Source organism: Aquarana catesbeiana, linkage group LG02, assembly GCF_042186555.1.
Source record: "Aquarana catesbeiana isolate 2022-GZ linkage group LG02, ASM4218655v1, whole genome shotgun sequence".
Classification (NCBI taxonomy): domain Eukaryota; kingdom Metazoa; phylum Chordata; class Amphibia; order Anura; family Ranidae; genus Aquarana; species Aquarana catesbeiana.
Genome location: NC_133325.1, coordinates 17,252,346 through 17,266,442, shown reverse-complemented (window position 1 = coordinate 17,266,442; position 14,097 = coordinate 17,252,346). Strand labels below are relative to the sequence as shown.

Sequence of the window (14,097 nt, the reverse complement as noted above, 5' to 3'; positions counted from 1 at the left end):
GTTGTTCTCTGAGCATCCATTGGCTTGATTGCCAGTCCACCAGGTCCCACCCTTTAAAAATCGTTGATAGAATTTCTAAGGAAGTGGCTTAGACCATTGTTTGGTCTTATGTTCCAGGGGTGGACTGGACCGGGGAGGCAATTGCCCCCCTGTGCCACTCTGATTCCCCGTAAAAAAAAAAAAAAAAAGCTGGACCGATTTAGCCACAGACATGCCTAAAGGCTTTCTGGTAAAGAGTGGAGTAAAAAGTCCCCGCTGGTGCCCTACTGAGTGCGGGATGAGGACGAGGACAGAGCGAAGGTTAGTGTACTGAGTCTGAGGCCGGCTCTGTGCCCCACCTGAGGCTCTCCCCTCCGCCAGCCAGCCCTGCCCAAGCAGCTCCTGCATCCCCCTGCTGGCCAATTTGGGAATCCAGAGTCGGTGCAGCAGGACCACCTGGTCAGCAGAGAGTGCAGTGCCTTGAAAAAGTATTCATACCCCTTGAAATTTTCCACATTTTTTCATGTTACAACCAAGAACGTAAATGTATTTTATTGGGATTTTATGTGATAGACCAACACAAAGTGACACATAATTATGAAGCGGAAGGAAAATGATAAATGGTTTTCAAAATGTTTTACAAAATAAATATGTGAAAAGTGTGGGGGGTACATTTGTATGGCGCCCCCCGGAGTCAATACTTTGTAGAATCCCCTTTCTCTACAAGTCTTTGTGGGGACGTCTCTACCAGCTTTGTACATCTAGAGAGGGACAGTTTTGCCCATTCTTCTTTTCAAAATATCTCAAGCTCTGTCAGATTGGATGGAGAGTGCCTGTGAACAGCAATTTTCAAGTCTTGCCACAGATTCTCAATTGGATTTAGGTCTGAACTTTGACTGGGCCATTCTAACACATGAATATGCTTTGATCTAAACCATTCCATTGTAGCTCTGGCTGTATGTTTCGGGTTGTTGTCCTGCTGGAAGGTGAACCTCCGCCCCAGACTCAAGTCTTTTGCAGACTCTAACAGGTTTTCTTCTAAGATTGTCCTGTATTTGGCTCCATTCATCTTCCCATCAACTCTGAACAGCTTCCCTGTCCCTGCTGAAGAAAAGCATCCCCACCACAGGCTGCTGCCACCAATATGTTTTACGGTGGGGATGGTGTGTTCAGGGTGATGTGTAGTGTTAGTTTTCCCCCACACATAGCGTTTTGCTTTTAGGCTAAAAGTTGAATTTTGGTCTCATCTGACCAGAGCACCTTCTTCCACATGTTTGCTGTGTCCTCCACATGGCTTCTCACAAACTGCAAACAGGACTTCTTATGACTTTCTTTCGACAATGTCTTTCTTCTTGCCACTCTTCCATAAAGGTCATATTTGTGGAGAACACGACTAATAGTTGTCCTGTGGACAGATTCTCCCACCTGAGCTGTGGATCTCTGCAGCTCCTCCAGAGTTACCATGGACCTCTTGGCTGCTTCTCTGATGAATGCTCTCCTTGCCCGGCCGGTCAGTTTAGGTGGACGGCCATGTCTTGGTAGGTTTGCAGTTGTACCATACTCTTTCCATTTTCGGATGATGGATTGAACAGAGCTCCATGAGATGTTCAAAGCTTGGGATATTTTTTTATAACCTAACCCTGCTTTATACTTCTCCACAACTTTATCCCTGACCTGTCTGGTGTGTTCCTTGGCCTTCATGATGCTGTTTGTTCACTGGGTTTCGCCAACAAATCTCTGAGGACTTCAAAGAACAGCTGTATTTACACTGAGATTAAATTACTCACAGGGGGACTCTATTTACTAATTAAGTGACTTCTAAAGGCAATTGGTTCCACTAGATTTTAGTTAGGGGTATCAGAGTAAAGGGGGCTGAATACAAATGCACGCCACACTTTTCAGATATTTATTTGTAAAAAAAAATGTTGAAAACCATTTATCATTTTCCTTCCACTTCACAATTATGTGCCACTTTGTGTTGGTCTATAACATAAAATCCCAATAAAAATACATTTACGTTTTTGGTTGTAAAATGACAAAATGTGGAAAATTTCAAGGGGTATGAATACTTTTTCAAGGCACTGTACCTGGAGCTGAGCTTCAGCCTGGGATGGGGGTCGGGAGTAGGCAGGGAAGAGGGAGAGCAGGAGGGGGCAGAGTCGCTGCACCATGGACTTCTGGGTTGTACCCCCCCCCCCGGGCCAAAAGTCGCCAGTCAGGACCTGATCTCATCATGCTTCTAGGAGCTTCCCAAACCATTCTACAAGTCTACATTATATGATGCTCTGACCCTGGCTCAGATTTCCAGTTGACTTCAATGGGAGCTCTGGTTTGTAAATTTTACATTTTAGAGGCTTGCAAATTTCTAAAAACTTTGTTCAAACCACAAATCGTCTATCTTTTCAGAAGTTCACTCTTCTCTAGCAGAGACTAGATCTACTTGCTGGAGATAAGTATAGGCCTACACCCTTTTGGGCTTTCCCCAATGTCAGGCAATATTGGTCCTCCATTCTCTCAATCATGAGAAGCATTAGTGCTGATGTGCTCTTCTTTATAGGACATCGTTGTTGCGTAGGCTTCAAGTCCTATAAGCAACCCCCCCTTGCCTAGGCATGTCAAGCTCAGATGAAACAGTGGGCTGTATTGAGAGAACTCAATCTTCAAGGGGGTCGTATTATGTCTACTGAGGGTCACACCTACATGATTAAAAAAGAAATGTATGATACTTAAGAACTTAGCATAGTAATTTCAGTTTACAATGTTTATTCTCAGACGAGGCCATAAAATAATTAGAATAAAAAAGTAAGGAAGTGTGACATACAACTGAAGAAGAGCTAGGGGTGCATCCCATCTTTTTTGTCTTTAAAAAATTTAGATCCTCAGAGATGCTCTGCGCCTGGTTCAGATTTCTGACTGACTTCAGTGGGACCTCTGGTTTGTAAATTTTAAATTTCGAAGGCTCGAAAATTTCTAAAAAGTTTCTTCGAAGCACAACTCGTCTAACTTTTCAGAAGTTCACTTTTTTTCTAGCAGAGACTAGATCTACTTACTGGAGATAGGTACACTCATACACCCTTCTTGGCTTACCACAATGTCAGGCAATTATGGCCCTCCATTCTCCCAATCATACAAAGCATTGGTGGGACTCAAGTGCCGATCTGCCCTTATTTATAGTACATCATGTGGCGTAGACGTCAAGTCCTATAAGCAATTCCTCTCTGACCAGGCATGTCAAGCTCAAATGAAACAGTGGGTTTTATTGAGAGAACTAAATCTTCAAGGGGATCATATTATGTCTACTGAGGGTCGCACCTATACAATTAAAAAAAAAAAAAGAAGATTATTAGCATAGTAAAATTGCAGTTTATAATATTTATTCCCAAAGGAAGGGGCCATAAAATAATTCCTGAAGAATTTAGGTTCAAAATTGTGTAAGGAAGTGTGACTTATCAACTGAAGAAGAGGTGGGGTGCATTCCTTTTTTTTTGTTATTATCTTTTAACCATTGAAGTCTTCAGAGGTGGAGTGAGAGGGCCTTATGCGTTCCATAAAACACTCGCCAACGTTGTCTGGCCCCCACTACTCCATGAGCCATGGCCTGGGTGGACCATCCAATTGTTATCTTTCTAGCTTCCTTTATCTTTAAATTCTACAGTATGTTGCTGTGTGCCATCATCTGTCGGATTTTCACTACCCATCTATCGATTGGCCCCCTTTGTTGTGGTTACTGTTTGATCCAACCTGTTCACAATGTTTATTCCTGTTTTTCTCCCTGAGTGGAGCCAATCCTTACTAACAATAGATGGCACTTTGCATGTGATGTCTTTTGTGTTGCTCAATAAAATATTTGAATATGAAACAATGGATCAGTCTTTCTCAACCTTTTCAACACAGAGGAACCATTATAATAACTTTCCGGTCTCGGGGAACCCCTGCTAAAAATTACTATATCTACAACTCATGGTACATTAGTGTGATGGTCAGTGGGAAGAATGTTCCTTACATTTGTGGTCACTGGGAAGAATTACCCCTTTACATATAGCTAAAAAAGATCTAAGGTATCAGTGGGAACTTATCTGAGAGGCAGAAATTGCTCGTTGCTCAAGGAACCCCTAGCAACCTCTAGAGGAACCCTAGTGTTCCATGGAACCCTGGTGGAGAAACCCTGCACTAGATTGACATACCTTGTAAAAGAAGTGTGGGACTAACAAGGGCAAAGGAAAAAAATGCCCCTGCATTAGTGGTGTCACTGCAAGGAAACAATGTTGACACATTGGTGTTGGTGGGAAGAAAAAATGCTGCAGCACTGGTGGTGTTGGTGGGAGGAAGACTGCCAGTGGGATAAGAGACATGGGCTGGAAGTGTTGGAGGGGTGTGCTCTGTAGAGTGCTTGAAGCTAAGGGGTGTCTAGGGGGCTCTGAAGGAAGGGAACTAAAGGTCTGTAAGCAAGGGAGTGGGTTGAAGGGGCTCATTTGGTGTTCTGAGAAGGAGGTTTAGGACTGAGTTGTCCCCCTTTCTCAGTGTGTGCCCCTCTGTAAATGAAGGCTGGTTCCCCTTCTTTCCCTCTCTGGCCATGTGATTGTCACATGATAGGGGATACATATAGAAGGACAATCTGCCCTTACTCTCCTGTGAATGCCCGCACTTGGAAGAAGGTTTGTTCTCGGCGGGTAGACCTTCCTTCTGCTCTCTTCCACCCATACTAAGGAGGGGAGAGAGAGTGAAATCCCCCCTTCAGCAGCTATCCTGGCCTCTGCTCTGTCTGATAAGCATGACTTCCATTCTGTCAGCAGGAACTGAGCCGAGTAGCCAGAGATCCGGGAAGTGAAAAGCCGGCATCTCTGGGCAAAAGCTGGCAAGTTCCAGGTATGGAACAACCATGCTTTCTATTCTAATTTTGGACTGGGACAGGGAAGGGTTAGGTTTTTAAATGCCATCTAGATTGCCATAGAGATTTCCCTTCCCTTCCTATTTTGCCGAAGTTGCCCATAACAAGTGAACTTACAGTCACCATTATTATCCTTGGCCCTGAGGGCCCTCTGTGTAACATCACTACCCTTACAAGGAAGAACGCTACTTCATTATTAGGTGAGCACCATAAAGGATCATTTAATACATGACAAAGGCTACCCTGAGCACCATGGTTTAGCTAAAGAGAGAGCCCAGCATATGCATGCAGCTTGTTCATTCTCTGTTTGTCTTATTTACGAGCAACCCAATACAATGTGGTATTATTTTGCAACACAAAAGTTATTTATAGTAATGATCACTTGAACTTTTATCATTAGTTATTACCCAACATGCATTCACATTAAACATCTTGCATGCCCTGTACTTTCCCAGACAGTCAATGTTTAATCCCTGAATCACTTAAGGTCCGATGATAATTCCTTCCAAGGTCTGAATGATATTTTTAGATACTTCTGTCTACTTTCTTTAATTAGTGGGAACTTCATCTGATAGAGACTATATAGCAGCATAATTACAGGAGTGAACAACTCCTATATAGGACTTCTAAAGGAAATAAAAATACAAAATAAAAACAGGGCCCAGTGTTCCAAATCACATGGGGCAGCAGCAGAGGGTGTGAAGAACATCATCCACACCATCGCCCTCTCTGCAACACCCAGCAGGAAACAGCCTGGCAAAGCCAGAATCACATACCTGGTGAATTTAGTCTACAGTTCACAGGTGCTCATGACTTGTGAGATCAGAGGAACTGGGTGAGGGTGCCACCAAGGAGCTAACTGGAACAGCAACTGGCAGGAACATTGGAACCCACAACATTCTGGAAGCGTGGTCCGAGACAGGAGGGGGTCAGCAACTGAGAAGGCGGATTGTAGTCAGGGCAGGAGGCAGAATCTTAGTCAGGAGGTAGGCCAAGGTTACACCAGGAAATCAACATAATCATTGTCAGGAAGCAGGTAAGGTAAAACTGGGAAGTCAGCAGTGTCGTGGTCAGGAGGCAGGCAAGGTACATCCAGGAAGTCAGCAGAATCGAGGTCAGGAAGCAGGCTGATGTCACATAGGGTAGTCAGCAATAGTCATGGTCAGGACGTAGGCAAGGCAAAACCGGGAAATGTGAGCAGAATCATGGTCAGGAGGCAGGCAAGGTAAAACTGGGAAATCAGCAGAATCGTGGTCAGGAGACAGGCCGAAGTCACAACAAGTAGTCAGCAGAATCATGGTCAGGAGGCAGGCAAGGTAAAACTGGGTAGTCAGCAGAATCATAGTCAGGAGGCAAGTTGAGTTCACACCAAAAGGTCAGCAAAGGTAAGCCGTAATCAGGACCTAGCTGAGGTCAAACCAGAAATGAGCAGAGAGAAGTTCAAAAGCAGACTGGATCTGCAATGGCAAAGCAGATCTCAGGAAGAGGTTTAGGGTTCATGTTGTAGGGTAACAGTTAAAGACCATTGAGAAACTTCTTGACCCAGCTCGGTTCCTTAAATAGACTGGTGCCAAGATTGAAATCAAGTGTGGATGCCCATGCGTTCATTAACGTGCCCTTGTATATTACCATGTCCATGTAAATTGGAATGCATGGACAAATAATCAGCTGGAAATTATTCTTGTTTTGCATATTGGTGCATATTCTGATGTCGCAATGACAGCCAGATTAACCAGCCCCACTACAGAACCCAGCAACTCTTTAGTGGTGACTGTCCTCTTTCCTCCATATAAAAGTTCTTCCATCAATATGATTTCCCAAAAGGATGAATCATGTCCAGACGGTATTGCCATTGCTTTTTAAAGGAAGGTGAATTCTTTACTTGTATAATCAAAGTTACAAAATCCAACATCAGACAAAGGTAGCTGATTTTTCACAGTCATATACTTTGTATCTTCTAACGTAGAACAACTCCAAGTGGGGAGATCCAATGTTCACACAGTTCAATTAAGAATTAAATAATGTTCTTCCTCCAAAGAAAGTGTGAATGTTCTCCTTCCTGTCCATCTTCACCAAGGAGAAGTTCAAACATTCCCCCCCAACTTTCTTCACTGGTCAACCCAACTGAACCCAACCCAGCTTCACATGTCCTAAAATACCCCCAAGTAAACAAGGAAGATTGGCAAAAACCATCTGGGCAAGACACCTGGTTAAGGGTCCTTACCTCTTCTACAGATATAATTCAATTTGGTAGAAAAAAAAAGTTCAACAATGTTGGTTTAGTTATAGGTCGATTAGGGTGAGTGTTGTTTCTTATATATGTATTTTCAACTCCCAAACTTCGTTAATGGAGAGGTCAGAGTTTGCTAATGTTGGTTCTGGTGGGAAGAGAAGATGGATTGTGGAAGGGGAGGTAGGTATTTGGATAGGTAGGGTTTTTCTTGGGGCTGCCCAAACTGGTGGCCAACTCAGCGGAAGGGTGTGAGACTGTACCATTTGGGGATCTTCAGATTGGGCCAAAAAGCAAATTGATATGCCCATTCTGTAAATGTGTGTGTGATATATTGCAATCACTTTCTGTTAGCTGTAGGGAACCAAGGGATGCCCGCTGTCATCTGTTTTTGTATGACGCTGATCTGTCTGTGGTGACAGGCAGAGGAGGAGGGGGAGCCATGCTCCATGCTTGATTTTTTTATTTTTTTTTCATCTCATCGGCTGTTAGGGTTCATTTACACTTGCTTTGACTTTAACACACATTAAAGTGCCTTTTTAAAGTGATTTTTGAATGTGTTTTTGATGCTTTGATGAAGCTTGGCAAATGCCCTGTGTTTGTGTGTTGATTTTCTATTTGTTTTAAAGGGGCCCAGTAGAACCCTGGCTCAGTAGTACCCCCACTTAGCTCCCCAGCTCATTAGTACCCCCATTTAGCAGATCCCCAGCTTATTCGTACCCTCGTTCACCAGATCCTCTGCTTAGTAGTACCCCCAGCTCTGCTGATTCCACACTCAGCAGATCCCCAGCTTATTCGTACCCTCATTCAGCAGAACCCCAGTTTTTAGTACCCTCGTTCAGCAGATCCCCTGCTCAGTATTATCCCAAGTTTTGGGCTCAGTAGTAACTCTCAGCTCTGCTGATCCTCTGGTTTCCTGATCCTCCTCTCTCTGGTCGCTCACCTCTCCCTATATTGCTTCCACACTACTCACCACGTGTGACATCTGCTAATTTCTCCTGCTCTGGTCCCCCAGCTCTGCTGATCTTCTCAGTCCTCACTCTCTAGTCCCGTTCACCTTCCGCTATAGTGTTTTCCCATGTTGCACACCACGTGTGCCGTCTGCTAGTTGCTCCGCCCCAGACCAGACCCCGCTCACCTTCCTGCTGCTCCACGCTGCACACCATATGTGATGTCTGCACCAGACACTCCCAGAATATATAACACATGAACCTGAAGTGGCTGCTGATGATGTCTTTCTGGTTCACTTGTTGGTTTCCCAGTGCATCCTGGGAAATTGTATACCTGCAAAACCTCCAAAACAAAGCAAAGATAAAGATGAATAAAAACACCTCAAAAGCTTCAGGTGCTGTAAGCAAGCGTTGTCATAGACTTCTATGGAGGCTTTGGAGACACTTTGAAGCACCAAGAAAGCGACATGGGGTATTATTTTTTAAATTAACCCCACATGTGACCAGGACTGTAAGGTAACCATTTTATTTAGTGACAGCGGCTTTGATTGGCATTCCGAGCGCTTTAAAAAAGCGTGTCCAATGCCACATTTTGATGCAAGTGTAAAGAAGCCCTTAGAGCCACATGGACCCATAAAACATTTTACACACATAGAGGACAGTTGTCTTTTCTTGTATTGGGAGTTTGCTAAATACGCAGTTAATTTCTAAGCATTGATTTCATCAGTTCTTCTTTAAATGTTTCTGTAACTCCACCCCATCCCTTCCCTTTTAACTTTTTAGGAGGAAATGACCATGAAATAAAATACCGATTTAAAACACATGTAATTAAATAAAAATGTATTCACTACATTCACATTTTTTACATTTTATCCATTTCCAGTACAATACATGAGCCCTGAATTGCATAACATCGCTTATATCCTAATTTCCTTGTTGATGCAACCTCCCTCTAATTCTGCCTTTTGTTCCAGGTGTGGAGAAGGAGCAGTGATGAAGTGAAGGTTGTCCACGATGTCTGACGGGTCCTATCTCCTTGTGTCCGAATGGCTCCAGACCATCAAATTGGATCTGTACAGAGACCTCTTTGAGAAACATGACCTCCGCCTGGTCTCGGACCTGCGTCACCTGACCGATGACTTCCTGCTACATATCGGAATCCAACTTCCGGGACACCGCAAGCGCATATTGGCATCTATCCACAAGTCGGTTCCTCTGGAACCACCGTTGGAAAATGACGGTAGTAAGCCGGTCCCTAAGAAGAGGAACGTCTTCGTCACAAAATCCTCCCAGCTTCAGTACCCGGGACTCGACGTCGAGTCTGCTGCTCCTCCAGAACTGCAAGAGAGTGCCAGGGCCACCCGCTCGCCACCTCCAATTCCACCACGGGTCACACGTGTTCCACCGCTAAAGTTCTCCACCACTCCACGCAAATCTGTCTCCCCAATCAGCTTGCTGGAACCTCAGCCTGCTGAGCAGGATCTCTCTAGTCCCACCTTTTGTCCTTCTCCATTTACTCCAGATGCTTTTGGGTATATGGACAACAATGAATATGAGGAAGAGCCTCCGAAAATGGTGGCCCCACCTTTGCCACTGAAACGCAACAAGGTGCCGGAGTCCAAGAGTAGGACCCCTCCGCTGCTTCCAGTGCGACCTTCGAAACCCATGCCACCGCTGCCTAGCAGGTAAGGGATTTCGCTTAATGTGGGCGGTAGTGGGTTGAGCCTATAAAAAGGAACCTTTCTATAGAAAATGTACTCGTAGCATAAGGTGCCATTCAGGGGTGGCACCTCTGAGACAGTCTCACGCTTGCTCTGCACCTAAAGGATGGTGCCTCTATACCCCTCTACCATGACTGTAATAGGGACATGTCTACAAAATTTCCTAGCCTTTGCACCCCTGTCCCTCCATTACCAGCTAGCAATCGTAAAGCTGTCCCACTCTGACAATGGCTCCTCATGGGCGGTTTTCTTGTAAACCAGTGGCTGCTGATTTCTTCCTTCTGATTGGCTCTTGTTTCAGACATAGAGGGGCATCTGTCCCTACTACTGTAAAAACTTTAAGGAGCACCATCACACTGACTGCAAATAAAGTTGCTTGATGTCACCCCTGTTAAGAGAGATTTAATTCCCCAGCACAGCCCCCTCCCTTGTTGCAAATCAGGAGTGCGTCTGTGATGGCCCAGCTTCTCTGCCCCACCCCTTACCTCCCTACATAAACTTTTATGTAGCTGCTGGGAGAGGAGTTAGGGGGATTTTATAGCAGCAATCACCAACCAGTGGTCTGTGGGCCACTGATGTTCCAATAGAAAATTTTGGTGGGCCCCAGAGGTTCTACCGCAAATCAACATTGTGGCGGATGTACTATATACCACCCAATGCTATTTCCAGCGTTGTTCTCAGTGCGCACCAGCAGTCAATACTATCAGCACGCATTGATATCTGATGTCTCCTTTGTAGTTCTGGCTCATGTGAACTCAGAGGGAGGTGCCAGGGGTAGCGCAGAGAGCAGGAGGCACAGAAGGAGTGGGCTTCCAATGGCAGACCTGATCACATACTGTGGGAGGGGGCATGCAGCTTGAGCACATGGCTGGATAGAGAGGTGAGATTCAATGATGAGCCTGTGTAATGCAGCAGTCCGGGGGGGGGGGGGGCCGGAGCATTGTGTGTATAAGGCAGCAGTGTGATCCGGGGGGGAGGGAGGGGCAGCAGTGTGACCTAAGGGGAGGGGCAGAGAGCCGGAGAATTGTGCCAGAGAGCAGGAGCATTGTGTGTATAAGGCAGCAGTGTTATCCAGGGGGAGGGGCAGAGAGCAGGAGCATTGTGTGTATAAGGCAGCAGTGTTATCCAGGGGGAGGGGGCAGAGAGCCAGAGCATTGTGTGTATAAGGCAGCAGGGGGAGGGGCAGAGAGCCAGAGCATTGTGTTTATAATGCAGTAGTGTGATCCAGGGGGGGCAGAGAGCCAGAGCAGCAGTGTGATCCAGGGAGGGGGGGAGGGGACAGAGAGCCAGATCAATGTGTGTATAAGGCAGCAGTGTGATCCAGGGGGAGGGGGGCAGAGAGCCAGAGCAATGTGTGTATAAGGCAGCAGTGTGATCCAGGGGGAGGGGGGCAGAGAGCCAGAGCAATGTGTGTATAAGGCAGCAGTGTGATCCAGGGGGAGGGGGGCAGAGAGCCAGAGCAATGTGTGTATAAGGCAGCAGTATGATCCAGGGGGAGGGGGGCAGAGAGCGGAGCATTGTGTGCATAAGGCATGTGAAATTCATGTTAGTAATCCGCAGGATTCAAAATTGTGAGTTTAGTCAAAAAAATTAAATTGACATGAGCGCTGCTATGGTAGTAGACATGTACGATTAGTTTTGTACGAATTTCCGGAAATTCGTACATTCGTGAGGATCCGAAATACGAATTTTTATGCATACGAATTTTGTACAAAATACAAAATTTCATTTTCGAACTTCGGATAAATTTATCGTAACGAACTTTCGTTATTGTTACGAAAAGTTAACGAACCTAAAACTTAAAAACCCCAGGAAGTCAGCACAGCACAGGGATGGTGGGAGCCCCTCATAATGATAAATTCATCATAACGAACTTTCGTTATTGTTACAAAAAGTTTACGAACCTAATGAAAATTTCGTATAGCTTTCGTAAGCTATAGCTTAGACATTTATTACCTTAGAGGAGTGTTTATCCTTGGCGCTGAGCGGTGCTATTGGGTCGTATTTATGCACTTTGTGTTATATAGTACATGTCAATTGCAGCGTACAGAGTGCAGTGGTCAGGACCATGTCACATACAGCCCAGTGTGCAAAGTGCAGTTGTCAGGGACTTGTCATATACAGCCTAGAGTACAAAGTGCAGTGGTCAGCAATATATGCTTCATACAGCCCATTGTGCAGAGTGGAGTGTTCAGAAACATGTAATTTTACAGCACAGTGTATAGAGTGCAGTGGTCAGGAACATGTCATATAGAGCACAGTGTATAGAGTGCAGTGGTCAGGAACATGTCATATAGAGCACAGTGTATAGAGTGCAGTGGTCAGGAATGTGTCATATAGAGCACAGTGTATAGAGTGCAGTGGTCAGGAACATGTCATATAGAGCACAGTGTATAGAGTGCAGTGGTCAGGAATGTGTCATATAGAGCACAGTGTATAGAGTGCAGTGGTCAGGAATGTGTCATATAGAGCATAGTGTATAGAGTGCAGTGGTCAGGAATGTGTCATATAGAGCACAGTGTATAGAGTGCAGTGGTCAGGAACATGTCATATAGAGCACAGTGTATAGAGTGCAGTGGTCAGGAACATGTCATATAGAGCACAGTGTATAGAGTGCAGTGGTCAGGAATGTGTCATATAGAGCACAGTGTATAGAGTGCAGTGGTCAGGAATGTGTCATATAGAGCATAGTGTATAGAGTGCAGTGGTCAGGAATGTGTCATATAGAGCACAGTGTATAGAGTGCAGTGGTCAGGAACATGTCATATAGAGCACAGTGTATAGAGTGCAGTGGTCAGGAATGTGTCATATAGAGCACAGTGTATAGAGTGCAGTGGTCAGGAACATGTCATATAGAGCACAGTGTATAGAGTGCAGTGGTCAGGAACATGTCATATAGAGCACAGTGTATTGAGTGCAGTGGTCAGGAACATGTCATATAGAGCACAGTGTATAGAGTGCAGTGGTCAGGAATGTGTCATATAGAGCACAGTGTATAGAGTGCAGTGGTCAGGAACATGTCATATAGAGCACAGTGTATAGAGTGCAGTGGTCAGGAACATGTCATACAGAGCACAGTGTATAGAGTGCAGTGGTCAGGAACATGTCATATAGAGCACAGTGCATAGAGTGCAGTGGTCAGGAGCATGTCATATAGAGCACAGTGTATAGAGTGCAGTGGTCAGGAACATGTCATATAGAGCACAGTGTATAGAGTGCAGTGGTCAGGAATGTGTCATATAGAGCACAGTGTATAGAGTGCAGTGGTCAGGAACATGTCATATAGAGCACAGTGTATAGAGTGCAGTGGTCAGGAACATGTCATATAGAGCACAGTGTATAGAGTGCAGTGGTCAGGAACATGTCATATAGAGCACAGTGTATAGAGTGCAGTGGTCAGGAACATGTCATATAGAGCACAGTGTATAGAGTGCAGTGGTCAGGAACATGTCATATAGAGCACAGTGTATAGAGTGCAGTGGTCAGGAGCATGTCATATAGAGCACAGTGTATAGAGTGCAGTGGTCAGGAATGTGTCATATAGAGCACAGTGTATAGAGTGCAGTGGTCAGGAACATGTCATATAGAGCACAGTGTATATAGTGCAGTGGTCAGGAGCATGTCATATAGAGCACAGTGTATAGGGTGCAGTGGTCAGGAGCATGTCATATAGAGCACAGTGTATAGATTGCAGTGGTCAGGAGTAGGTATTTACACAGGGCCGGTGCTATCGCTAGGCAAACTAGGCAGCCGCCTAGGGCGCACTGCTGCCTAGCGGCGCCCGGCCAGTGGTTTCCCTCCATGTCTGCAGGCTGCAGCATATAACTGTATAAATGGATGAATTACTGCGCCACCTAAAAGGGATGAGCTGCCAACACAAGAATAAGACTAATTGTAAAAGTGTATATGAAATAAATGCGTAGCGCTAAAAATGTTATCATGAGAACCTGGGGGTGGTTCCAAGGAAGTGTACAATCCAAAACTATAAATGAATCAAAAAAAGAATGCAAACCTGTGCAAAATAAAAAATAGACAATCTAGGTAACGCAGTGACGTGTGACTGGTGCCAAATGCATACAAATAAATGCAAACTGGAGAACACATATAAAGGACACACAAAGGGGTGTTATACAATCCAGATGAGAAATATCAAGTGAAGAAAAACACAATACAAATAATAGTTTTTCAAGGATAAAAAGTTATGTGGATGACGCAATGTGAAAAAAATGATCAGTCTACGAGATAGAAAGCCAACAAATGAGGGCAACGTAATAATAAGTCCATATATCTGGAACATCAAGGTGAAATCACAATGTGGTCTCCAGTGAA

The 14,097-nt window shown here is 44.9% G+C and overlaps 1 protein-coding gene across 8 annotated transcripts in view; it reads left to right on the top strand.

The window, feature by feature from the left end:
- ARAP1 (ArfGAP with RhoGAP domain, ankyrin repeat and PH domain 1) overlaps positions 1-14,097 on the top strand; it is a 324,988-nt gene that overhangs the window by 87,264 nt on the left and 223,627 nt on the right. For all 8 annotated transcript variants that reach the window (XM_073612624.1, XM_073612632.1, XM_073612623.1 and 5 more), the window contains exon 2: positions 9,022-9,732. In XM_073612624.1, coding sequence (XP_073468725.1) covers positions 9,062-9,732 — 671 coding nt within the window. In that variant the 5' untranslated portion in view covers positions 9,022-9,061. The remainder of the gene's footprint in view (positions 1-9,021; positions 9,733-14,097) is intronic.